General features: G+C 51.4%; 1 protein-coding gene across 1 annotated transcript in view; it reads right to left on the bottom strand.

Moving 5' to 3' along the window:
• KDM4A (lysine demethylase 4A) overlaps positions 1-27,032 on the bottom strand; it is a 42,640-nt gene that overhangs the window by 8,468 nt on the left and 7,140 nt on the right. Inside the window, exons 5-16 of the mRNA XM_081085820.1 lie at positions 25,948-26,141; positions 23,886-23,935; positions 23,040-23,143; positions 21,943-22,080; positions 21,010-21,257; positions 19,603-19,802; positions 18,120-18,505; positions 7,644-7,764; positions 3,253-3,434; positions 1,550-1,754; positions 1,020-1,096; positions 292-347 (exon numbers count right to left, since the gene is read on the bottom strand). Coding sequence (XP_080941946.1) covers positions 292-347; positions 1,020-1,096; positions 1,550-1,754; positions 3,253-3,434; positions 7,644-7,764; positions 18,120-18,505; positions 19,603-19,802; positions 21,010-21,257; positions 21,943-22,080; positions 23,040-23,143; positions 23,886-23,935; positions 25,948-26,141 — 1,961 coding nt within the window. The remainder of the gene's footprint in view (positions 1-291; positions 348-1,019; positions 1,097-1,549; positions 1,755-3,252; positions 3,435-7,643; positions 7,765-18,119; positions 18,506-19,602; positions 19,803-21,009; positions 21,258-21,942; positions 22,081-23,039; positions 23,144-23,885; positions 23,936-25,947; positions 26,142-27,032) is intronic.

Here is a 27,032-nt window from a genome sequence, read left to right as displayed (position 1 = left end):
AACTGCCCTCACTTCCAGCCCACAAAGTCCGGCAACCATCTCAACAGGATCCTCTCGGCCTCGAGCGTCCATCTCAGCACCTGCCAAGGAGCTGCTCACAGCTCTTCCTCACATGGGAAGATGGACTTGGAAAGGAGACCTCTTGAGTCCCCCGGCATCTCATTTCTAAATTAGTCTTGAAGATGCTACTCCAGCTCCAAACCTCCTCAGTCATGCTGATGAGCAGCCACTGCCCGAGCGCCTCGCACGCTGCCGCGGAACTGCATGTTTCAGACACTGCTCCAAGCTCACCTGTCGTCGTTGGCTCTCTGCAGGGCTCCTCCTCGTAATGAGCATAAACAGCAGTCCTGCCAAGAAGGGAGGGGAGGGGATGGTTACCACCAAGTCATCAACACCCAGTCTGCTCCCCCTCGACTTCCTTTGGGCAGCTGCAGCCTCCATATAAGAAAGCAGCCAGTGTCATGTGGGCTTCGCCCACACAGCCCTGTAACCAGGACTCCCCGGAGGAAGACGGAGAGGCCACTCGGGGCTAAAGTGCACCAAGTGTTCGCTTGACTTAACATAATCCTCTTTGCTGTTACTGTTAATAGCAACAACTATAAGCAAAGTCACGAAGGGCACCCTGTTCAAACCAGAGGCACTGTGGGGTTCTGCCTCTTATGTGGGTACTGCCAGGTTTGGGGGGTAGGGGGTGATGAAGAGAAAGCTAGAAAATGAACCATCCAAACCCCATTCTGGTGCTCGAACCCAGAGCTAAGTTCTTTAAAGGGGGTTAGGGCTCGTCCACAAGAGGATCTCTACTTGGTCCTGACACCACAGAGCAAACACAGCTTCCAGATTCCAGCCAGGCCCTGCCATGGGCGGGCAGCACCCATCTCACTGTCACGGCAATTTATTCTGAGAATCCTCGCTCAGGCCCCGTGTAGACTGCCGGGGAGAGGAAGTCCACAGGAAATAGTCTGGTCCTGAGCGGGCCCCAGGTCTCACAGGGAAGAGAGGAACAGTGTGGGCGCACTCACCTCCTCCAGGGCGTTGGCTGAACATCGAGAACACATCCAGTCTTCAGAAGCCTTTGCAGGGGGGACGCCATAGCAACCTAACAGGGATACCGAGGTGAGCAAATGAAACCCAGAGGCCAGAGACAGAATGAAGATTTGCAACACTATCTATACAGCACGTCCCAAAGCCACAACCAAATTTTACAGAAACCCCTGAATTCCAGCAAGGCCCCTAAGGTTTAGCCTCAAACGGTCAGAAACTGTAGATTCACTGGTTCCAACACCTACTGAGGAGTGAGGACAAATCCCTCCCAGCAAGTGAACCAAGAGGCCAGCACAGAGCCGGCTGTGAAAGCACCGACCCGTAGTCACAGGAAACTCAACCTCCACCATAACCAGCTCCCCAAGGACGACAAGCAACCTTTGCTCTGGGAGCCTGGGGGACTGGGGAGGCCACGGGGAGGCTGGGGGAGAAGCCAATGGGGGCAAGGACTTCGACGAGCCGGCCCACGCCCCCCGGACCGGAAACCGGGAAAAGGTGAGGCACTCACTGGCGTGGACCCGGACACTGCACTTCTTGCAGGAAACGAGGATGCTGGTGCCATCCTCCTCGAGGTAAGGGGTGGAGAGGTTGATGTCCGTGCTACAGCCAGTGGTGGTGAAGCACATTTCTGGAATCAATGGCTTGGTCCTCTGCTTCTGGGGGGCTAAATCTGGAGCATCCGCACAGTTCTGACTGAGGCCTCCAAACTCAACCTACGAGAGAGCGAGAGCACACCTCAGTGAACATGCCTGCGCCCTGGGCCTCCACCTGCTCCGTCAGCAGGAAGCTGGCTCTCTCACTGATATGACTGTGGCTGCGGATCCCGGGTGCACAGCCATTATCCCCGAGCTGCTAATTGAAGTTACCTCTAATGACTCAAATTCAATTTCTCACAGCAGCACCAAACAAAGGCCCCTCGGGGACAACTGGGAAACGGGAGCGAGGTAAGAGGCAACTGGGATTTCGATCTCCCCAAACCAAGTGGCAATAAAATGCACCGAGACGTTAGCAAGGCTGCTACTGTGGGCTCCCCTATGTGCTGCACCGCACAGCAGCCCCACGCAGGCAGCTCGCCCAGAGCAGGTGCCACTAGGGCCAGCACTCATTTCCCGGGTGGTCCATGTCCTCAGGTCACCCGCGCTGCAGGGAAGCCTGCGATTCCCGCCTGGGGGCCCTTCAGAAAAGCATTATGTCCACGTACTTCTCCTGGCAAACATCCTGACTACAAATATCTGCCGGCTCTGCCGCTGGGTGGCACCATCACCCCCACTGCAAGGATGGAACCCAGACACATGTCATCCCTAAGCCCACGCCACTCATGAAAGTGAGCCGCACTCGGTAGATCTGCTGACAGTACAGCCAGGACTTTCACTTCACCTCACAGGCAAGGGCACACGTAGATCTTTTTGTTTTGCTTTTCGTCAACGGAAAGAAGCAGTGAGTTCAACCCAAAATGTGTTGGTCTGAAGTTCCATTCTTTGGCAAGCATGAACCTGACGCCCTGCCAGGCTCAGTGGCAGCCACGCCACTTTAACCGCCATCGGAAGACTGGTTATTTACATGCCACCCTGGGCAGATCACCGCTGAGACGGAGCTGGTCACCTGGGGCATGCTGCTATGGGTACCTTCCTGGCCTCTGAGAGCTAGACCCAGAGAGACCCATAACGGTGAAGCCATCAAATGCCCAGTAGCGGGAGGGGCACAGCCGGGCTCAGCCTCAGCACCTCCCCACCCCCTCTCCCCATAAGCCCTCTGCTCCTACCCTCCCAAGCCCCTTTTCACTACTGCCAATATCCACTGTGGAAACGGGACCGGGAAGGAGAGGATCTGGCTTTTCATCTGAAATCCAGACTAGAGTAAAGAAACTTCATCCTCCAGGCTGACTGGTCAGGACTACAAACCACCCGGAAGGAATAATCACTGACTAGAATGATGATGAAAGAGCAGATTCCTCTGCAAACAGTGTGCGTGCCAAGGGGCACCCCCACGCCTAAGCCCCATCATCAGCTCTTCTTCAAAGCACTCTCCCATGAAGACTCGCATGGTCGGGTTATCTGCCCACGAACGATGACCGGCACGTGGAGGGGGCGGAGAACAGCAGCAAAGCGTGCCTTCCCAAGGCGGCCAGTGACAAGCTGTGTACCCACAATTAAACCTCGCTTCCCTCTGACTGCTGGTCCTCGGCAAACAGAGGGGATGGAGTGGGCTCACCTGATGGTAAGTCTGGAAGATCATACAGACAGAGCAGTGAGGGGCCTGCTGGGCCATGGTCTCATTGAATTCCTTTTCGGCCTCGAAGTTCGGGGGTCGGTTCTGCCATAGTTGGCTCAGGGGCTTAGCCCAGGCCTCGGTCTCCTCAGCCTCCTCCTCGGGGGTCAGCTGCTCAGATGTCTCTAGAGAAGGAAGCAGAGCAGGAGTTAGCACATCCACGGCTCTGCCGGGGAGCACATGGGCTCAGCCAGGACTCTTGGTCCCAGGTGTGGCCTAAACCCAAGACCCTATGGTGATAAAGGCAAAGGGCAGAAGTGATTTTCCATAAACTGTCAATACTTGGGTGACGGTGCGGGGAGTCCTGCCTGCAGCAGCCCTTTCTCTGGCCAGAACCGTTCAGGGTCTCTGCTCTCCCACTTGGCGCAGAAGTCCGCCTGCTCTCCCCGCCCGACGGCTGCCCGCACTCACCCCTCTGCCCAAGGGCAGCGGAGTGAAACCCTGCCTAGAAGCCGTGCTACCTGCAGCCTCCAATGTCAGCCTGTTGAGTCCTTGCCTTTCAAGTTTTCTCTCTAGTTGCACTGCAGGGAAACAAGGATAAAAAACAACAGGGGGGGTGCCGAAACCGGTTTGGCTCAGTGGATAGAGCGTCGGCCTGCGGACTGAAAGGTCCCAGGTTCGATTCCGGTCAAGGGCATGTACCTGGGTTGCGGGCATATCCCCAGTAGGAGATGTGCAGGAGGCAGCTGATGGATGTTTCTCTCTCATCGATATTTCTAACTCTCTATCTCTCTCCCTTCCTCTCTGTAAAAAAAAAATCAATAAAATATAAAAAAAAAAAACAGGGAAATGCCAAGGCTTATGAGTGTTTAGATCACTGCCTCTGGTCAGAACTTTCCGGCTCCCTCTGGAAAGGTCAGTGGGCTCTGCCTTTTCTGGACCGGGCTCACCAACCCAGCTGGCTCTGCCTCCGAGGAAGGCAGAGTGTGCCCAAGATGAAGCCTTGACCCAGGTGCAGGAGTAACACCTGAGTCTACCAGGGGCTGGCAATGGACCAAATCCGGCCCACTCAGGGAGCTAAGAATTGTTTGTGCTCACAAATGGCGGTGTTGTATTAAAATAAGGCTTATTTCTTTTCTAATTAAAAAACCACCTTTGTGTCTGTAAAGGAAAAAAAGAATTGTTTTTGCATTTTCAAAGGGCTGGGTGAAAACCAGAATATGTGACGGAGATGAGGCCCACAGGCCTGAAATACTTCTATCTGGTCCCTCACAACCCCTCATCTAGATAACAAGGCATCTCTCTTCATTAGTCTAGACAGCAGAGCACATACTTCATCGGGCCTCAGTACTGCCTACAGAGGAAATCCCCTCTGGGCACCTCTCCCCAAAAGAAAGGGACACACGCCGAATGAACACAAAAAACTGCTCACAAAACAAGCTGCACACTTTCCAGTTCCCCCAAATCATCGAAAGATGGCATAGCACACTAGCTGCTCCCAGTAGAAATAAAGTCAAGAAGGTAGGGAGTCCTAGCCGATTTGGCTCAGTGGACAGAGCGTCGGCCTGTGGACTGAAGGGTCCCAGGTTCAATTCCTATCAAGGGCACATGCCCAGGTTGCGGGTCGATCCCCAGTGTGCGGTGTGCAGGAGGCAGCTGATCAATGATTCTCTCTCATCACTGATGTTTCCTTCTCTCTCTCTCTCTCTCTCTCTCTCTCTCTCTCTCTCTCTCTCTCCTCTCCCTTCCTCTCTGAAATCAATAAAAACACATTTAAAAAACCAACAAAACAAAGAAAAGAAGATAAGGGAAGCCCCATAACTCTAACATGATGAATGAGGGCAATCATGGCCAGAAGCAGCAGCCAATCCCCAATAAACTGATGCCCAGTGTTTCTCCTTGTGCTCCCCCCAGTGAGGGAAGTCTGAGAAATTATAATCGGGATGCCCCTCTTGGACAAGTATTCAAAAAAAGGCTCCCGAATGGAGCCCCTGACAGGAGCCTGGCTGTGCCAGCCCCACATGAGGGCCTCATGGGAGCACTACACCTCGCCTTGTGTGGGCACGGCAATCCCCAGCTACAGCCCCTCCGAGGGCCTTCTCGGTTCTTCCCACACGGAAGTGCTTCCCAAGAGGCCCTGGAGACCGTGCAGCGCAGCCCAGGAACGCTCTGCAAACGGTGCACTAGGTGCCCATCCACCTGTTCCCTCTGGCAGCTCGAGCTCAGGGCTCAGTGCAGATAACCGCTATCTAGTCCACCTATAGTCATGTTTCATTTACGGGGATCTGGCAGCTGCCATGAGTGTGACCTCAGGGAAGGAGCAAATCGGAGCAACCTGAGGCCAATGCAGACAATTAAAATCAACCCCAGGCCCCGCCAGGAACCATGGTGTCAACCCAAAGCACAGGTATTTTCTGCATCCCGGCCAAACTAAGAGTGACCAAGACAGGACCGAAGAAACGGAACAGCCTCACAATCACAAGAGAAAAGCTAACGCACCGACATCTGTTCTGGTTACAAAACCATGAAGTGGCCAAAAATCACCCCGTTTGTGAATATTAAATGATGTAGAGAAATGTTCACTGTGTTATGTGAAAATTGCAGGACTCAAAGGTTTACAGTTTACATATATAAACTTCATTGAGCTGTACAGTTAAGGCGTGTGCATTTCACTGAAGGTTATGCCTCACATGAAAAAGATTTCAGTGGGGAGGGGCACACGAGGCTAAAAGAGACTAAAGAAACACAACTTCCGAAAGCGTGACCCCAGCTTGGATCGTACTGGTTTAAAGGGGAAAAGCTATAAAACGCATTTTGGGGATAGGCAGGGAAAAATGAAGATGGACCGAGGACGGGCGGCTGTTATGGAATTAGTGCCTATTTTCTTAGGTGTGATCACAGTAGTGTTTATATAGGAGGCCATCCTTCTTAGCAGAAGCTGTCAGTGTATTTTAAGTGAAGTGGCTTTATGACTACAACTTACTTTCCAGCAACATGGCAAATACGTACACAGTACGCATATAAATAATGCAAGTGGGACAAGCCATTACGGCACAATAGTAACAGCTATTGAATACAGGAGGCGGAACGGGTTTTTATTCTTTCAACTTTTCTACATTTGAAATGTTTATCATAAAAAGTTGGGGGGCTGTATACTATGATCTCAATTACATTATTATGAAGCTATACATGGACATAATGTCTGACCAGAAAAGTCAGTAAGATTAACGCTTTAAAATGTTCAGTATCAAGTAAAATGACCTTTACAGGTCATTTTGTTGTCCTTCTTATAACTTTTCTGTTCCTCTACAACCTACACTGCTTTAGAACACCGGGGGGAAATTATGAAGCGAGGCTGTTGCCGCCCAGAGAACCTGAAGCCCCCAGGGGGCGAGAGGAAGACCAGAGGATTTCCTAAGACTCTGGCTCAAGGTCCGGCCTATTTCCGACTATAGGGTCTCAAGACACTTTCCCCACCCAGCTTATCAGGACCCTTCTACCAAGGAAAGCAGTGGAGATGGGACTGACATTAGATCAAAAAGGACAGTGGGACCAATACAGAAAGCTGGTAAGGCCCTGGACCTTCCCACCCAGCCTGTGGCATGAGGAAGGACAGGACAGGACAGAGTAGGAAAGGGTCTGGCAGCCATCAGGAGTGACAGGGGGCCTGGTCACGGACAGAGGCTCATCAGCGCTAATCCTACTGGACCTCTGGGCTCCTGGCAGCACAGGGGACAACCACTACCTGAGCTCCAACAACACCTTCCGGGTTCCCCACATCCCCACCTACTCCCCTGTCTCCTTCACAGGCTCCTCTTCCTCCTCTGTCCTCCCAACCCCAGCCTCTGCTCACTGCCCTCGGTACCTCTCCCTGAGGGGCCAGCTCTGCACAACCCCAAGCCTACACCCTCCAGACACTGATTGGAGGTGTCCAAACCCAACCCTAGCTAGAAACCAGGGAAGCACTCAACTCCTGCCTCTCCCCTCCTACCACCTTCACAGCTCCACACCCAATTGCCAAATCCAGCTGACTTTATCCCCACATCTTCATTACATCCCCTTCCCCATGCCTACTTCCTCCGTCCCCTTCAGACCCTCAGACCTCACAGAGACCACGACAGGAGCCCATCTGCTCCTCTCAAAGCCATTCTCAAGATGCAAACACTCGGAGCAATCTTTCTCCTGTAAATTTGACCATGTCACTCTTCTGCTTAAAATGCTTCAAACAAATCAGGTATCAAATGAAACCCTGCCCTCTTTATGGACTATCTGGAGGAAGAGCTAAGCCAAAGGCCCACCCTCGGCCCTCAGCGTGGCCTCCGGATGAGTTGTGAGACCAAGTGCTAGTGCGGCGAGCTGCTTTCCTCCTGGTGAAGAGAGAAGACAACACTTACCATCATCACTGCCGCAATCCTGCAACACAAGCGGATGGTGGCGGGGGAGCTTGCTCAAGGGCTGACGCCGGCCCTTGGACTTCTTATTCTCCTCCAGGGAAAACATGTATTCATTCGCAACCTGGGCAAACCACAGAAGACATCAAATTGGTCTTGTCTCCACTTGGGGACACAGCAAAAGTCAGTCTTACAATGAAAGCCAAGGGAAAGAGCGGGCACAGAGAAACACAAAAATAGAAAACCAAACAGAAAACACCTGTTTAAGAAAAACAAAATGACAGTGCCTTGATGCAAACTAGTCTAAACTAGGATTATGTGAACACTTTGCAGCAACATTTGTATCTCGTTAAGTGTGGGTCCCGGCAGCCCGAAACCAATGTACCAAAAAGAAACCTACTCCAGCTCTAAAGGAGAGTATGCCCCCCACCCCGCTCCCAAGCTCACTGCCATGAGCCCCAGAGAAAGCCAGGTACCCCTCTCCTTGGACCGAAGGCCAGCAGGCACCTGTTACAAAGTGCCAGGCAGCTGACCACCTAGGTTTGAAAGGCTAGAGGACATTTAAAAGGGTGAGGAGCAGCTGACCCAGTAAAGGTAAAATAGGCCTGTCATGAAGTGCACTGTCGAGACCTCAGCTCTAGCTAACACCACTCATTCCTCTTTCTCCAGAGGAGAACATCAGCCAGGACAGAGAGCACATCTTAAATTCTGGCCTAGCTACAAAGGGGAAGGTGGATTTAACGCTGCATTGACATAAAGTCAGAGCAAATGTGATGAGGTTCAAGACGTATAGGATTGAGTCAGTAATACCACATAGAGTTTCTTTCTCATCCACACGTTTATAAAACTTGGTTATGCTGACATTGGGAGACACGGGGTTAAGCAAAACCTATTAAGCAAGGGAATAAAATGAGGCCTGGAAGAGGGCCACCTTGCAACTGTGGGGAACACCCGAGTGCGGCGGAGACGCGACAGCACTGCAGGGCCACCGCGGAGTGCCTGGGCCTGCAGACGCCCCCGTGACCACACAGAACCCCAGGACTTAAGAACCGCACTTGGAATGTCAGGAAAAACTCAGAGCAGGCCACATCCAAACAGAACAGAGCCTGCTCTCCCAAACATACATGTAACCAACAAGTTTTAGACAAATATTTACAAAGAAAGGCCTGGCCGAGAAAGGAGCAAGGTGTGGGGAAATGGTCTAATAGAACGTGACCCCTGCATGCAGGAGTGATGCCGACTCCGTGTGCAGGAATGTGCTGGAAGAGTGAGGACGTCAGGGACCTCTTAACTGATGTCCCTGTCTCAGATGATCAGACTTTTAGTGAGATCTGAACCACACTGATTAGTGCCAGTGTCTCCAAATGTACATCAAAAAGGCCCTCAAGAGCCTCCACTGGAGTGAGCAGGCGGGGGCAGGGCGCAGGGCTGCAGGCCTCGCCTCCATCCCACCAGAACAACCCTGCTTTTGATTCACATTTTATGAATTCACTTCATAAAATGATTAAGATCTCACTTAGCCAAAGGGTTCTTTGGCTAAAACAAACAGGAAAACCCATACTCAAATTTGATAGTGCTATCATAAAAATAAAAAATTTAGGAACACGCACCCCAACATATGTATATTCACTAATGAATTATATACACTAAGGTACTTAGACACATTTTAAAACAAAAATAGACTGTAAAAGAATTTTTTAAGTTCCATTCTTATTCCTGTACCCCAGTAATCTTCCTGCATTCCCCACTTTGAAAACCATCTAGACAACAGGCCTAAACTGGGAAGTGCAGAGACTAGAAGTAAAGGAATAAGAAAAAGGAACCAGAGGTGGTGGGGATTCCTAGCCTGAGTCACCACGGGGAAACGTGCGAGAACTCACGGGACGGAGAGGGAGTGGCAATAGGCCGAGTTAAACATGCTGCATGGGGTTCACACAGCCTGTAGCTGTGGCCCTTCATTTGGCAAGAGAGACTTAATAAAAGAATTGAGATGGGTTCAGAAACGAGGTCAGAGTAAGAGCTATGGATCTAGGAATCCTCCGTATCTAATTAGCAACCTTAACAAGCCTTTGTCATGTTAACACATTCATAGAGATTATGGGAGTGGAGAAGATTATCACTGGGAGATACACTGATGGGAGACCAAGCCTTCCAGGCCAGGAAGCAAGAAAAGAAAGATCTGGCAGTAGGTGGGTAAGAGGAACACAAAACAAGGAGGGTGGGCCGCCAGCAGGGAAAATCCGCAGGGACAAAGAACACAGAACTACTGAGCAGGAAGTGGCCAATGGCCCGGGAGGGGGAGGACAGGACGTTTGTTGAGAGACAAATTCCAGCAGAAAGAGTAAGGCATGAAGGAGTAAATACATCACAGAGGCTATTTTGGAGGATCAAGGGAAGGAATGAGATCATAGCTTGGGAAGGAAATTTCCTCCAATCCTATTTTAGGATAAGGGCTATGTGAGTACGGTCTATAGGCAGAGAGCAAAGAAGTTTGTGAGAGAAGAGGTATCAGGAACGATCCCCCCCCCCCACACCCCCCCCGCCCCAAATGGCCAGTCCTAATCCTCGCAAATGTGTTAACATGACAAAGGATTGTTGAGGTTGCTAATTAGATGACCTGAAAGTAGTGAGATAATCCTGGATTACCCAGGCGGGCCCAACACATCAGACCACGCTTAACAATGAAGTCAGTGAAGTGATGGAGAAACCTGGCCGGATGCTGCTGCCTTTGAAGGTGGAAGAGGGCGCAGGCCAGGCAAGGACCCGGCTCTGCCGAGAGCCGGCAGGAGGGCCGGGCCACAGCCCTGCGGACACCTTGACTTTGCACAGTGAGGCCCATTTCAGACTTCTGAACTGCACAACTAGAAGATGATAAATTTGTGTTGTTTTACGACTTTAAGTTTGTGGTTAACTTGTTAAAGCAGCAACAGGAAACAAATAAGGGGTGGGAGGTGAAGACAGATCCCTCCATAGGTCCAAGGACTGGAAGTGGAGGGGCCGCGATTGAGAGCCCCCGAGTGCAGCTGTGGGAGAGGAGGAGGACGCACACTGGGTGATGTGGCGATGCAGAGACAGGGGAGACGTCATCTCCTACCTCCAGGAGCTTAGGACCCAGCCGGAGGGCGGCCTGGTGCGCCAGCCTCAAGTCTGTGCCCTTCCCCCGACCATCAAGCTGCCTCTGAATAAAGCAGTCGGTCTATTCAAATTCGAAGATCATCTCCGGGTTAAATGCTCTGGCTGCCTCAGGGCATCCACACCCTTCCTCACAGGGTGGCCTCTCGGGGCAATGTGCTGGGACTTCTCAACTCCCTCAGCAGCGCAGAAACCCCAATTTAACCAACTGGCGGAGTGAGCTCAGGCAAGCAGCAACCCACTGGTAACATGGGGGTCAGGAGTGCCCCCCCACAGGGCTCTGTGTGAGGATGGAGGGGGGAGCATGTAGGGTCTGCCAGGCCCCTGCCCCCTGAGAGCTGGAGCTCAAGCCCCCCCACCCCACCCCCCCAGTCCTCTGTGCCTCCTTCTCACACTGGGCACCCACGGCCAATGTCAATGTTCCTTACAGGAGGGACCAGTTGTTCTCTCCTTGCTTGGGGAACACTAGCGAGAACTTTCAGAGCCAACACACCGCCGAGGCCCAGTGTGCTCGTAAATGAACCCCCAAGGCTTTGGTGCTCCGGCAGTCACTCACCAAGGCGCTTTTACCAGGGCCCCTGACATAAGACTTGGGACACAAGCTGATTACCAAGAGGCCCAAATTATACCTTGGGGGTGGCTAAAGGAGGGGGTACACAAGGGTGCTCTTAGAAACCCAGCTGTTTCCAAATACAGATACAATGTTATCAGAACTCTCTAGGGACAGGCCAAGTGACTCAGCTCCTGCCCCTAGCTTGACTGTCGCCCCCCCATTCCACCCTATCAATTAATGCGAATGGCAGCGCCTCACTAAAACGAATCCCCCATTCCTTCCACGCTTACGGAAGGCTCATGGGCCAAGCCCTCAAGAAGCAAAGCTGAATGTGGCCCAGGGCCTGGCTCCTGGAAGCTTCTCTCCCTCACCAACCTACGATAACTGTGCTGAGACCAAGACCGTCAGAAAAAAGGAGCCAAGGGTGACGGATCCAAAGGAGAGAGGAAGGGAAGTGATGGGAGGCCACGAAAGGTTTCTGAGAGCAGCGGCTTCTGCAAGGGGCTGGGCCCCCGTGAGCAGAGGAAGGTGTCTGACTGTTCCAGGAGACCCGTGGAGACAACTCCTGTCCCTCCCACCCCGAGGCCATCTGCAGCCTGGTGAGAGCTGCACAGCAGGTGAATGCAGGTAAGGCCACTGAACTGTGCACTAAAATCTGGTTAAAATTGTGAAAGAAAGGGGCCACATGCTGACCTGACAAGCTCAGGAGAGGCCTGCATGGCAGTGTTGCAGACTCGGAGACCTAAAGTAACCACACAGGATGGTCTGAAATTAAACCTTAACTAAAAGCAGTTATGGTGGGCAGTTACGTCCTAGGCCGGTATCTTCACTGACAAGGTCAACCTTTACCTTAACTGAGCCTATCTGTCTTTTTGCATCTATGATAACATGTCCCTGGGATGTCTGGGTAACTTGTGACTTCCCTTTTTATGGAGCCCCTGGGGCACAACCAGGTGTGCTGGGTCCCAGGACAGATACCACAGATTCCTTCATCATCATGTTAATTGTTCCTGCACCCACCTAAGTATGTGTCCATCATTTTACTTTTTATCCTATCACAGAGGTTCCCCCACTTCGCTTAATCCCACCTCCTTAAATCTGTCACCAATGAATTTCATGTATAAATACGGATGTAACCCTGCCATTCTCCGGAGCACTATCTCGATTCCTTGAGGTTCTGCTTCCCGGCATATGTCGACAGTTTGGCTCAAATAAACTCACAAAAATTCTTTACAGGCCAGGACCGGTTTGGCTCAGTGGATAGAGCGTCGGCCTGCGGACTGAAAGGTCCCGGGTTCGATTCCGGTCAGGGGCATGTGCCTGGGTTGTGGGCATATCCCCAGTGGGAGATGTGCAGGAGGCAGCTGATCGATGTTTCTCTCTCATCGATGTTTCTAACTCTCTATCTCTCTCCCTTCCTCTCTGTAAAAAATCAATAAAATATATTTTAAAAAAAAATTCTTTACAGGTTTCAATGGTATTTTACGTTAACAAAATGAAAAGATTTTATGTCATGTACACAGTATCTTATCACAATTAAAAACCAAATTAACCCAGCCTCAGCCACCCCCTCCTGTCTCCACTTGTGCTGGAGGCCCACTCCCTCCCTCCTGCTCAGACCTGAAGGATCAGGTCCCTCCCCTGGCCTTCATTACCTCCAAACCTCCCCGGGGAATCCCCCCACCCCCAACCCCCACCCTGCTCCAGCTCCTCCTCCACCAGAGGTGAGCTTGGCCACAGCTCCCACTGTTCAATCTTCCTCCTCCCATGGCTCTGGACACACACTCCTAGGTCCCTCCTAGTTCTTCAAAACCTCTGGCTGTTCTTCTGCCTGGGCCTCTAGCTCCACCCACACTGTGAAAATTGGTCCTTCCGTTTCACACAAGAGCTCTTCCATGCCCACTGATACCCACTCGGTGACTCCCAAACCTGAGGACCCCTCCTTAGCTTCAGATCGGTGTGTACACACCTCCACAGCCTGCCTCACAAGCAGGTCACACTCCACATGGCGCAGACTGAAGTCCCCTCCTGAGTCACACCCACGGATCCCTTCACTTTCCACTGATGCACCCCCTCCATCCAGTAACTCCGGCCAGAATCCCAGTCAAGCCCGGTCTGCCCTCTTCCTCAGCCAGCGCCCAGTCCTGTGTTCTTCCCTTCTGAGCAGCTCCAGGCCACCACCTACTCCCATCCTTTCCTCCACCCCACAGCTCAGGTCCTCACTGTCCTGCTTTCAGGAACGGACTCCAAATGGGTTTCCCTATTGCAAGTCCTTTTTCCTCCTTTCCTGAAGAAGTATTCGATTGTAAAAATAACACGTTAATCACAAAACTATTCGAGCAATGCATAAATGTAGGAAGTGAAAAAAATCCATAACTCCACCTTCAAGAGAACCTCTGCTGTTTCTAATTTTGACTCATTCCCCCCCTCCCCCACGCCGCCACAAAAAACCTTTATACTGATTCCAAAATGAACTTCTGAAATATCAGTAAAGAGCTTTAAAACCCCTCCACTGGACAATCTAAAGAATTAGCATGGTCTCGAGTAAGTCAATGGTGATAAAAAGGGAGGGGAACACTTTGCTAGATTAACGTAGACTTAAGAGACATAATGAACAGATGTAAAGTGTAAGACTAGATTACTCCTTCACTCAAACAAACCTGCCATAAAATAAATGTTTAAACAATTGGGAAAATTTAATTATGGAGTGGGTATTAGATGATGCTAAAGAACTTTTATAATATTGTTGGGTGTAATAATGGCATAGGGATTAAGAAAATATCCATATTTTGGCCCTAGCTGGTTTGGATCAGTGGATAGAGTATTAGCCCTCAAACTGAAGGGTTCCGGGTTCAATTCTGATCAAGGGCACGTAGCTCAGCTGCAGGCTCAATCTCCGCCCCGGTCAAGATGCATGTGGGAGGTAACCAATCGATGTCTCTCTCTCTCACATCGATGTTTCTCTCTCTCTTTCTCTCTCCCTTCTACTCTCTCTGAAAATCAATGGAAAAACATCCTCGGATGAGGATTAACAAACAAAAGTCCTATATAGTAAAAGGCTAATATGTAAATCAACCAAATGGCAGAACAACCGGTTGCTATGACACACACTGACCACCAGGGGGCAGGCACTCAATGCAGGAGCTGCTCCTGGGTGATCAGTGCACTCCCACAGGGGGAGCACCGCTCAGCCAGAAGCCAGGCTCATGGCTGGCAAGTGCAGGGGCGGTGGCGGGAGCCTCTCCCACCTCCGCGGCAGTACTAAGGATGTCCAACTGACAGGAGCAGGCCTGAGTCGGCAATCGGACATCCTCCAAGGGCTCCTGGACTATGAGAGGGTGCAGGTCGGGCTGAGGGTCACCCCCCCCCCCAAGTGCACGAATTTCATGCACCAGGTCTCTAGTAAATAAATACATAAACAAACAAATAAATAAAAATAAAATATCCATTTTTTAGAGATACACACTGAAGTAGGGGGAAATGACATGATATCTCGGATTTTCTTTAAAATACTTCAGCAAATAAAAAAATAATAGATGAAGCAACTGTGACAAGATATTGAGAACGGTCAGACCTAGGTGATGAGAATTTGTGGGTTCACTATATTATTCTGTACACTTCTTTGTGCATTTAAAAAATGTACTATGGAGCCCAGCTGGCGTGGGTCAGTGGTTGAGCGTCGACCCATGAACCAGGAGGTCACAGTTCGATTCCCGGTCAGGGCACATGCCTGGGTTGTGGGCTCGATCCCCAGTGGGGGGCGTGCAGGAGGCAGCTGATCAATGATTCCCTGTCATCACTGATGTTTCTCTCTCTCTCTCTCCCTTCCTCTCTGAAATCAATAAAAATATATTTTTAAAATGTACTATGGGAATCTTCAATCTTCAAAACACATGGCGGAAAACCTCCCACTGCTCCCCATACCACAACTCTGAGGTCAGATTGCTTCTCACAGCAGAACCTCCCTGACCTGGGTCCTGACTCACCCTCCACCAACACCTCCCTGGCCTCTCCAGCCCCATATGCCTGAGGCAAATGGAACCACTTAGGCCTCCCCACCACGTGCTCTGACCTTGGCATGAGCTACCACCACCACAGAGGACGCTCTCCTCTCCCAGACTCCCCCTCCAGTTTCCTTCTACCCACCTGGCATACTCCTGTCAGCCTCAGGCCTAGAACGCTTCCTTCTCTGCAGTGTCCCTGAACACCTCACCCCAACCCCAGGCAGGCTGTTAACTCCTCTGCCTGTGCCACATCATGGATCACTAAGTATCAGAATCATTTGCTCCCATCTGTCCACTCATCTAGACTGTGAGCTCCTTGAAGGCACTGTCCTAGCCCAGAGTAGGCACGCCGTAACGACGACAGAGTAAAGCGAAGAGGTAGGCAGCCAAGGTATTTTTAGAGAAGTTGAAGTAGTTCAAAGATGCCAGCACATCAAGGTGAGGCAGAGGAGAGATGGTTGGTGTGGAGTGAAGGGTGTCACCATCACACAACAGCTAAGAAGTCGATACAGAAATAAAAAGGAGCCCTAGCTGGTTTGGGTCAGTGGATAGAGCATCGACCTGCAGACTGAAGGGTCCCGGGTTTGATTCCAGTCAGGGGCACATGCCGGGGTTGCAGGATTGATCCCTAGTAGGGGGCATGCAGGAGGCAGCCGATCGATGATTCTCTCTCATCACTGATGTTTCTCTCTCTCTCTCTCCCTCTCCCTTCCTCTCTGAAAGCAATAAAAATGTATCAAAAAATAAAATAAAAAGGAGCCAGGAAGACCCTCGATGGTGTCTGAGCAGGAATCCAACAAGAGAGGCATGCTGGAGAGTGGCCTCCTGCCCCGGCATATCCCCCAGGAGGCCCCGGCTCTGGGATGTCAGTGAGCATCACTCAGCTGGGACCTGCCTTTGGCAGGAGTGCGTCCTGATCTGCGTCCACGACACATGGGAGACGAGTGGGGAACACTGCGGGACGAGAGGGCCTGCGTCCTCCAGGACTGCCTGTGACGAGGTAGGTCATCTGTCTCACCGAGGGCAAATGAGCAGCAGGGCCACTTGGCCACGGGTTAAAATCCACTTCCTTCAATTATTTTAACTGGTAATGAAGTGACACTCTGAGCTCCAAATGCCACACTCCTATATCCATTACTTAACTGGTTCGTAATTTGGGAGGAAAAAGATAGTGTTGCCCTGGCCAGGTAGCTCAGTTGGTTAGAGCACTGTCCCGAGACACCCAGGTTGTGGGTTCGATCCCTGGTCAAGGGCACATACAAGTCAACCAATGAATGCATGAATGGGTGGAACAACAAATAGACGTTTCTCTCTCTTTCAAAATCAATAAATAAAAATTTTTAAAAAGATGGGTGTTATTTATTGGCTCCCCCCTGTGGTTAGATTAAGCAGTAATACATAGTCTAAGCCAGCGGTCGCCAACCTTTCGAACCTCACAGGCCACTGGTTGGCGACCGCTGTGCCGAAGGTTTCCTTAAACCAGCAGTCGTGACCGCTAGCCTAAGCAATGCATAGGAAGTATCCGCATACAGTAAGTCCTTGCTATTGTTAACTGCTTTTGTGGTTGTGATTCCAACTGGAGGCAAGGAAGTCAAGACGACACTGCGAGAGAGGAACAGCGCGACCTGTGGTGTGACAGCAGGATGAAGAAGAGGGCACGGAGCTTGGTGAAGGAAGAATGCGGATGCGGCAACGGGAATGTGAGGGATTCCAGCTTCTAAGCTGAGAAGCCCTCTTGTGCGGGAGCTGCCGTACAGAGACAGAGAGCAGCAATCAGAGGCCATGAGGAGGAGGTGAGGGGCATGGGCTCAGGAGCCTGCACCCACTGCGAGGAGGAGGGAGGGGGCACCTGGAAAAAGTCTACAGACACTGAACCCCGAGATTCAGAGACAGCAGAAAAATTACACGGATATTAAAGGCAGGGGGCAAACCAACCACAAAAGGGCACCAGAGGGATTTTCATATGGACTGTTGGTACTTCAGCCAAAGAGATAAAGCCAAGAGGCCGAATGTTTATGTGTGGGCAATGAATATACACAGGGGGCTTGTGATGGTATTCGAGCTGAATATACTTTAGAAATGTTTCATAATCACAACTTTTAAAAGATAAATTCTCGAAGGTAAGGTGAGGGGATGGGGAATAAAGAAGACCTTCTGCACACCCGCCTCACCCACGGCTGCAAGTGGACCCACAGAAGCTATGAGGCTGGGGAGGAAGAGCAGGTCACTTGGGTAGGTGTGAGCCTGGCCGCATCCAGCCCAGCTCTGCTCCGTCCCACTCAGACCGACCAAGCGTGTTCCCGGAGGAAGCCTGGACAAATGTCCACGTGGATGGCTTTGGGGATTCATCTGTCTCCAGAAGGATACCCTACCAACAAGGTAATTCTGGGAGATGAAGAATCACGTGGGGGGGAGGGAAGGGGAGTGGAGGGAGAATTCTCATGGGAGTCTACAGGGAAGACACGATTTTTAAGGGGAAAAAACGAATTTTAGAACAAGAAAGGCCATCTCATTCCCAACCCTCAAATATTTGGGCTGCAATCACTGCCACTCTAAAACCCTGTGCCTCTAAGGCAAGGAGGTCAGAGGATGCACCCAACTGATCCGCCTCTGTCCCAGAGGCTGCTGTGTCACACAGAGATAAGAGAAAGGAACTCCTTCCTGGAAGTGAGCCAGTGCCACCTGGCTTTCTACTCCACACCACGGCAGACTGAAGGTCCACCCCACGGTTACTCCTGCATCCTGGACACCGCTGCACCCCACCCACAGGGTCCCTTCCAGGCAGCCTACCTCCGCCAGCTCCCGCTCGCTGATACTCCTGCTGGCGCTCCTTTTCTTCCGCGTGCACGGCTCTCCCGCAGCGACCCTGCCGTCCCCTCTGGCATAGCTGTGCACGGTGAGGACTCCCGTCTGCCCTGGGCCTGGGCAGGACAGGGGCTCACTGGTTTCTGAATCGGAAGAAACAGAATCCTGTGATGAACTGGAGCCCAGGCTGGAAGATGATTTCTTTTTGGAGCCTGAGAAGACAAGGCGTCCCCCTATAGAGGCAGGATTCACAGAAAGATCCAAGGCAGCAGCTGCTTCCTCCTCCTCTTCCTCCGCCTCCTCCTCCTCCTCTTCTTCGAGTTTGACGTTTTTCAGCTCTTCAAATTTGACGTCAGTCGAGTCAGAATAATCTGCAACACACATACACATTGGACAGAGCCAACTTCCTCCCGCACGTCTGAACCTCGAGAAAGGCAGTGACAAAGCACAAAGAACAGGGGCAGGGTGAGGCCCGGCCTTGAACCCCGGCTGTCACCCACAGGTCACTGTGATGAGCGGCTGCTGATCCTCTCTGGGCTTCCAGTTCCACCCTCTCTAATGCAAGGTACCACCAGGGCTCTGCGTAAGATGGAGCACAGCCTGGCACACATGGCAGACGCTCATTAAGTGACAGCTGCCATGTCCTCAGAAGTCTGGCCGGAAATGAAGGCCGAGCACAGGAGACCTAGCACCCCAGGCTGGACAACCTGAACGAAGGCAGCCCAGACCCAGGTCGAGTCCATAGAGCCGTCTGGCTCTCAGCAGAGGTACCGACAAGGTGTTGTCAAGCCTGACTGGACACTGATACAGCCCGTGCCCAACAAACCTACCCTCACAACCATCCGCCCGAGGGACTGCTCTAGAACAGCGGTGGGCAACCAGAGGTCCGCGGACCACTGGCGGTCCATGAGGTCCGAAAGGTTGGCGACCGCTGCTCTAGAACACTGTGACCACTCCACTCCCCTTGAAATACAAACGGCTCCCGGGCCTCCGTGTGAGCCAAGCTAAGATGGCAGGCAGTCCCTACATCCTCTCGCTTCTATTTCTCTAGCTCATTTCCTGGTAACACACCTGTCTTCCGCCCCCATATTCAAATGGCAGGAAATCACTACCAGCCCCCCAAACAGCTCTGTCCTTTCACAGCTCCATGCCTTGGCCCCTGCTGTGCCTCTAGGGGATGCCCTTTGTATGTCACCAACGCTGCCTGGAAAATTCCTACTGATCTTGTCCCCTTCGGTTCATCGTCACTTCACCAAAACCTTCAGTGTCTCCTGGACCCCTCACCAGGCAAAAGGAGGGGTGGGGGCTTTCCCCGATGTTCCTCACCTGCCCTGTGTGTTCCCAACCAAAGTGCTCCTCACACTCGGGCCTGTCTCTCCCCTTTTTCTCATTGGTGACCCAGCACTAACATGGCACCCGACAGAGAACAGAACAGTCAGGGTGGGGGAGAATACCGTAACCAGCTGACCTGGGAAGGGGAGGCCATCCTCGACCTGCCGCACGGAGCTGTGGGTGGGCCTCACGGGGGCGAGCGCGGCCTGGCACGCCGTCAGGTCGTACTGGCCGGAACTCAGCTCCTCCTTGGGGAAGAGCTCGCTCTGACTGACCTCCTGCGGAATTTCGAGACAAACTCGGTGCCTCTTCGTCCCTATGCGGTGCTTGGCGAGGCTGCAAGGAGGAGAGTGAGCTGTGTAAGGGCCCATGTATATATCCACTTACACAAACACATCCACACACAACCCCAAAACCAGTGCCCAGAGCCTACAGCCCCCCATTTGTGGGACCTGAGCCCGTCCCATCAAATGGAAAACAGGGGTATCACCACCCACCACGAGGCTTAAGAAAAGGCAGGCAGAGTACCCGAAAGCACCTGGCGTACAGCAGGAGCCCGTCAAAGTCCCTCCTTCCTTCCCCACGGGGCCTAGGATAAACGAGCCTTAGGAGAGATCCTCTGGCTCAAACACTGGCAAGGCCAGGAATCTCATTTCCACTACCACACGCTCTTTTTTCTTTCTTTCTTTTTTTTTTTTAATATGAACCGCTTCACAAATTGGCATGTCGTCCTTGTGCAGGGGACATGCTAATTAATCTTCCCGTAGCGAGCACCACACTCTCCTTCTTTAAAAAGCTCTCACGCCCGGCCGGTGTGGCTCAGGGGTTGAGCATCGACCTATCAACCAGGAGGTCAGGGTTCGATTCCCGGTCAGGGCACATGCCCGGGTGGCAGGCCCAATCCCCAATAGGGGTCATGCAGGAAGCAGGCAATCAATGATGCTCTCTCACTGATGTTTCTCTCTCTCTCTCTCTCCTTCTCCCTTCCTCTCTGAAATCAATAAAAATATTTTTTTAAAAAAGCTCTCATGCCGTAACCGGTTTGGCTCAGTGGATAGAGCATCGACCTGTGGACTGAAGGGTCCCGGGTTCGATTCCGGTCAAGGGCATGTACCTGGGTTGCGGGCACATCCCCGGTGGGGGATGTGCGGGGGGCAGCTGATCGATGTTTCTCTCTCATCAATGTTTCTGGCTCTCTATCCCTCTCCCTTCCTCTCTGTAAAACATCAATAAAATATATTTAAAAAAAAAAAAAAAAGCTCTCATGATGAAGATGAGAAATTGTGACTTTTCTGGCCCAGAGGGAGCAGTACCCTGGCACGTGTGTGCCCCTCGCTCCAGCAGACCATGGGCGCACCACCATGCCATCGCTCCTGGTAACAGCCACCGGGGGCCTAAATGCCCTCACTCTGAGGACTCTGGAGCCTGTACCAAGAAGGAAACTCCCTCATCTGTGGCTCAAACGCCTCACTTAGTAACAGCCTCTCAGTCCTGCCTCCACGTGCCTCCTCAGACAGCTGGGCCCCGAGGGCTGCCGCCTTACCTTCTCTTCAGGTGGCCGTCCTCGCCGTCCTCGACTCCCTCCATGTCCTCCTCTGGGCACTCCTCCTCACTCGCGGCCCTTGGAGGCAGTTCACTCTCCTTAAGAAACTCAGCGGCTTCTGGCGTGGGCAGCGTATGGTCGATAACTGTGCTGTCCTTCCCAGCTTTCCAAAGTTTGTACCTTTCTGGATGGAACTTCCTCACAAACACGTCCATGGAGATCTTCACCATATCCTTCCTACAGGAGCACTGCCACGAGTAACCAGACGAGCCCCAGGTGAGCACACTTCACCTGCTCCCACCTGACTCCATATCCCATCTCCTCCCCTCAGGTGGACAAAGGTCCAAGACAGCTTAAAGCCAAACCATTTTGGGTTCAGAGGCTGAAGGCATATTGTCCTTGCAGAGCTTCAGACAGGGAGGGAAGCAGGGGAGAAGGGCGGAGAATGCATGGCACTATGGCGCTGGGCAGTCCGCCCAGGCACTACAAGGGTGCGTGAGAACCGATCGATAGGACACTCAGCACTCAGACCCCAGATGGTCAACAGCCACCTTCGCGTTGGTATCTATCCAAGGCCAGGACCACACGAGCAAGGCTACTCCCAATCAAAGGTCCAGCCCTCTGCTTCCCTCAAGTAAAAGTAAACCCCTCAGAACTTCTCAACAGAGAAATCCCCGAGTGGCTAAAGCCCGAGTATCAATGTGTGTGGCTGTGGTTTGAATGCCCAATGGGCTTACGCACGAAAACCTCACTTTATACGTCCCGAATCTGAACAAATTTTTAACGAACGCAAGATGTTGGGCACTTTTGCACATTCGCAGGCACTTGGTTTCTGAACTGCAGAAGATCAAAGAGACGTTCTAACCAGCAGCCAGTGCACCTAACAAGAACCAGACATGTTGAGGCAGAGGGACAGAGAGGCCAAGCACTCACCAGCACTGCCTGTTTGCCATACTCAATCCACCGCCGCGTAGCAAAATTGGTAGACTCCGCACAGTTGAAGCCGTGGTTGAAGCCGGCGTGGTAGCCATAAGGAAATGTGATCATGAACTCTCCAGCTTCCTGAGTGACCTGCACAAGAGCAGAGTTGAAGCAGCTGCATCCAACTGCAGGAGTCTGCAGAACTGGACGTCTGAGCTCCAGCTCTGCCTCAACTTAGCTGAACAACCAAGGATAAGCCATAAAGCCACTGGCATCTCAGTGTCTTCTACAAAATGCAAAGCCCTAACATATCATACTAGGAGCCCAGCGCGCGATTAGAAATTGCGCAGCGTGGCCCACCCACCTGCACCCCTACCTTGACACCAGAACCTGTCCACCCAGAGCTCCAGCGCCCCTGGCCCAGCCCCCAAACCCTCTGGCCTTCTCTGGCCACTTCAAGCAGGACACTCAGTCCCTCCAGCCGCCTCAGGCTGGTCCCGCCTTCTCTGGGTGCCTCCCTGCTTCCGCCCCGTTTCATGCAGCGGCTCCACCCCGTCATGGCACCAGAGGAGAGTGTGGAAGCCTCCCACCTGCTGCGCTGTGCTCCTTCCCCTGGCAGGTGGGCCGCACAGCACTCAGCGTGCGAGGGGTGGGTGGCGAAGGACTGGTGAGGGGGGTGCTATGGGCTCTCAGCCCTGCCCTTCCCGGCACGGGATGGTCCCGCCTCCTCCTGGCACCTCCCCGTCTCCAGAGCAACGCACCAGCTAATATGCACCAGCTAATATGCTAATGACCTAGTCGTTACCCTTACAGCAGATCGACCATCAGCATATTAGCTCTTTATTAATATAGATTAGAATGCCACGACTATAATAACCCTTCTTCCAAAGGAACTCTGTTCACGGGGATTTGACTCCCATCTGGTCCCGGGAAGGTATAGCAGCCCCACCTTTAATACCCTGATGCCAAAGTGTTGTTATATATGTCAGCTTTGGCCCACACCTGGCACAGGGTAATGAACGAGAATAAAGCTCCTCTCTGTGAAACACAGACCAGAAAGGGCGGTTTCCGTGTGAGGCTAAGGATTTCCATATGTAAAGTCAGCTCACCTTGTCAAAGGGAATTCCGTATTTCTTCAGCATTAAAGGGGAAATCAAGGTCATCTTATGGCGGAGAAAAGCCTCACAGCTTTGAGCACTTCCTGGGAAAAAGCCTGTTTAATTGAAAATAGGCACATGTGAACGGTGCTCCACACTCGCTCTGTAACCCTAGCATCCTACCCCTGTGCATCTCGCCTGGACAATATGGGGATAAATCACCAAGGTGATCTCTATGGATCCTTCAGCCCCAGCCCAGCTCTAAGATTTCACAGTGAACCTCTGGGCTCTCGCGGGTAGGCCGCCCATGGGTAATCAGATTCTGTTTGGGGACGTGAGATGACCCAGCAGCCCGTTTTCTGATAAACAGCTTTGACACGCTTTCGGGCCTTCCTCCATGCAGCTGCATCCTCAGTCTTTGTTAGTAACATGTCTACTACAGAACAGACTACCCAGCTCTCCTGAAATGGGCTCTCTGGAGGAATCATCTATCAAAGGCCACTTTAAGGAGTCAAAGCATTAAATAATTCCATCCTGACTTGAACATTTGGGTTTCTGGCAGAAGAGTCAGACCCAATATGACAGGCATACTATCTCCGGTCAAATGAATCCGTGCTCGATAAAACCAAGGCAAAGACCGTCTAAGAAGGAATTGCCGAGTCCCTTCCCAGGACAAAGTGCGGAAAGGCTCTGTTTTTAGTTGCTCCATTAGGATAACTAGCCTGGCAGTCTGGCTTACCCGCCACCTGCAGGCCTGAGAAGGGACACGAGAGAACCTGACCACAGAGAATGGACGCGTTACAGCAATGAGCACAGCGCACAGGAGGGTCTGAGCCCGCTGTGGAGGAGACACAGTACCTTTGGCGAGGCGCTCCAACCGCTTCCCGTGCTCAGGGGGAACAGAGTACCTGCAATCACATAAAGGCATTGCACGCTGAGCAGAGGACAGGACGGGAGCGGAAGGGGCTGGTTCCCACTCTCAAAACAGCTCAAGCTATCAGGTTTTTCAACCTCCCAACTACAAAAACGAGAAAGGAAACCTGGAGAAATGAAATATTAGACTGTTTGGGCAGAGCAGCGGGGAGCCCACAGAGAAGTGTCAGTGAATTCCTCTTTTCTATTCGTTAATGAGACATTGCTGTTTACTGTGAGCCAGGATTTAGGTATGCACTCAGTGTCGCTCTCTATGATGTCCTAAATGACATGAAATGAAATGAAAATGAAAATGAAATGGGAGAAGGATGGCATTAAAGTGCCCCAGGCAGGCCTGATGGCCGAACAGTGACAGGATAAAGAATAAAAAACCAGGCAAAATGGGTTAGACCTGGCCCCATATCTGCTGCTGAACCCACCTCCCCTTGTCCCCAGTTATACTGATCACCCAGTGGTTACTCCTGCACCCCGACACCATAGAAACTGCTCTTCATAAAAAAGGACCAAAAAACCAGGTAAGACTATTCAAAACTTTTGCTAAACTGCTAAACATTACAGTCTGAAAAGCACAGTAAGTCTATTCTAACCTTTATAATCAAGTCTAAAGATTATTCCACAACAAACACTTCCCATCCCAAAAGCTTCATTATGAAACAAAACAGACGCGGATGTTTGTCACTGGAAGCACTGTGGGCAACCGTGCACGGCCACCTCTGGAGGTCCCCCTGATGGCCTGAAGAGTGCATGTATAACCAGAAAACCTGTTCTCGACACGGCAACAGAAATCCATTCTCAGGGAACTTTGGCGTAAACGTGGTGAAGACACAAAAGCTACACTGACAGAGTCTCCAAGTCTGGCCAACTAAGGAAGGTCATGGGACAGTAGGTCAAAAAATTTTGCCAAAATTAGAAACTCAAAAGTATTTGAAAGAAGGAAGGAAAACCCCTGGGAAGGGATGTGGCTTTAGATGCTGGAAAAGGGCAGGAAGATGGATCCAGTGCCCATGACTCCTCATGGTCAGGCCCATGCTGTTCCTCTGGCTTCCTCGCTCACTTCAATCATAGTACCTGGCACCCAAACCACAATGATCTTCCCCTAGTTCACTAAAGACATCACGCTGGATCTTTGCCCGGGTTTTCCAACCACTGAGACACACTTCCCTCAGCCTCCCTTCTCCTGAACCCACCATCGTCCCACCCAGCTACTCAGCTGCGTCTTTCTCATTTGCTAGGTCTCAGCTTCATTGTCACCTCCTTCAGGGACACCCTCTCTGATCGCCACCCCTCATGTGCCCTCTCCACATGGACCTACAGCATCCACCGTCTCCCATCAGAGCTTCCCTCACACTTTGCATCTCCTGTCTGTGACAGTAGCTACCTCACCTGTGCCGTTGAATGTAGCACCTTCACTAACTGCTGAGCCAGTTAGTGATGGACCGGCAGAGGGAGAGAAGAGAGAACACATCTTTGTCTCCCCAACTAGACTAAGGACATCCTGGAGAGCAGGAAGCATATGCTGAATAGCCTTGCATCCCCTCTTGCGTTAAGCACACACTGCTGCTCACCAAATATTTTTTCCCCACGAGGGAAAGGAAGCTTTCTATCATCTGCAGGCGGGGCTCTAGCCTTGGAAGTCTGCCTCTAAGAAATGCCTCGGGCCTGCTCAGAAAAAGAAAGCAGAAAGCGGTGGGAGAGGTAGGAATAGCCTCTGTGGCTCACAGTCACTCGGCCAGCTCACGCTTACACGCAGTGGTACGAAGTGCCCCGCCCTCTACGGTAAAGCCTGCTACTCCAAAGGCAGTCTGAGCTCCAACAGCATCTCAGCACTTGGAAGTCTGTTTAATATGTAAAATGCCACTCCCACCCTAAGCCTACTGAACCCGAGCCTGCATTTTAACAAGCTCTGGAGGCGTTTTCTGGGCACAGGAAGGCTGAGGAGCCCCCTCCCTCCCGAGAAGCTCCAGCGCCAACTGCAGGCTGACTGTACCAGGACTTGGGTTCTCCGAAGTGCAGATAATTGATGCTGTATAGGTCCATGTCTTCAGTGTGCCAGGCAAAGGATGTCTTCCACATGCCAAAGTACAGGTATGGGGTGTTCACACCCTCGATGGTGATCCCACTCTCCTTTTCCACCAAGTCCAGGATGGTTTTCAGCCGGCCAATATTCCACTCATCAACATGCTGCAAAGGAAATGACAGTCCAGGGCAAGTTATCAAGATTATAAACCGAGGCTCCGAACCTACAAATCATGGAGTAGGTCCCAGGTGAGCTGTCACCTCTAAGGAAGATGTGGAATAATGTCAAAACAGCATGGACATGAAGACCACAGCGTCCCTCACCCACTTTTCACACCACCACTGGAAACGATGCCATTATAACCTCTGAAGGACAAATACCACTCGTATATGAAAGATGAATAAAGCGGTGACAGCCACATATTCCAAACCCCAGAATAAAGAGTTTTGAACTGAAGCTAAAGAAACTTATGACAAAATAGAAACTCTTAAACCATAAAATATACAAAACATGAGCATGAACTAGATCAATCTGTGACTTTTCTAGCCCCACTTTCCACTGAGCAGTGTTCTCGGTAAAAAGTTTTACCCAGTCCTTTTCCGAGCTGTAATGGTCAGCAAGGCGCCCACCGCCCATGGCATGTTATGGATTATTATTCCCTGCTTGTGTCTCCCCATCCCAGGTCCTTACAGCATCTTCCCACAATTAATGTCCCTGCTTCACTTCCCCACCACCCAAAAAAGCTCATCTATAAACTTAGAATCCACTTTTTAAACTCCTTCCTTCCAATAATTTACAAAAAAAATTGGAATTAATCTGAGTGATAATCCTTGAAATGTGCTACAAATTTTTTAATCGTCCAAAAAAACCTTCCAAACATTCCTTCCTTTTACATTCCAAGCCAGTGCAACTGGTTAAAACAGCTTTTGCTACAGAATGTTGTTTGCTGGTTCTGAAAATCTAACTGAGTTTCACTTCTTAAATATATATTACTTTTATTATAGTCAGTGATCTTTTTTCTGCAGAAACCACACTGCTTCTCCCCCAACAATTCA

Source organism: Myotis nattereri (genome assembly GCF_964212035.1).
Source record: "Myotis nattereri genome assembly, chromosome: 3".
Taxonomy (NCBI): Eukaryota; Metazoa; Chordata; class Mammalia; order Chiroptera; family Vespertilionidae; genus Myotis; species Myotis nattereri.
This window is presented reverse-complemented; position numbering and strand designations above follow the sequence as displayed.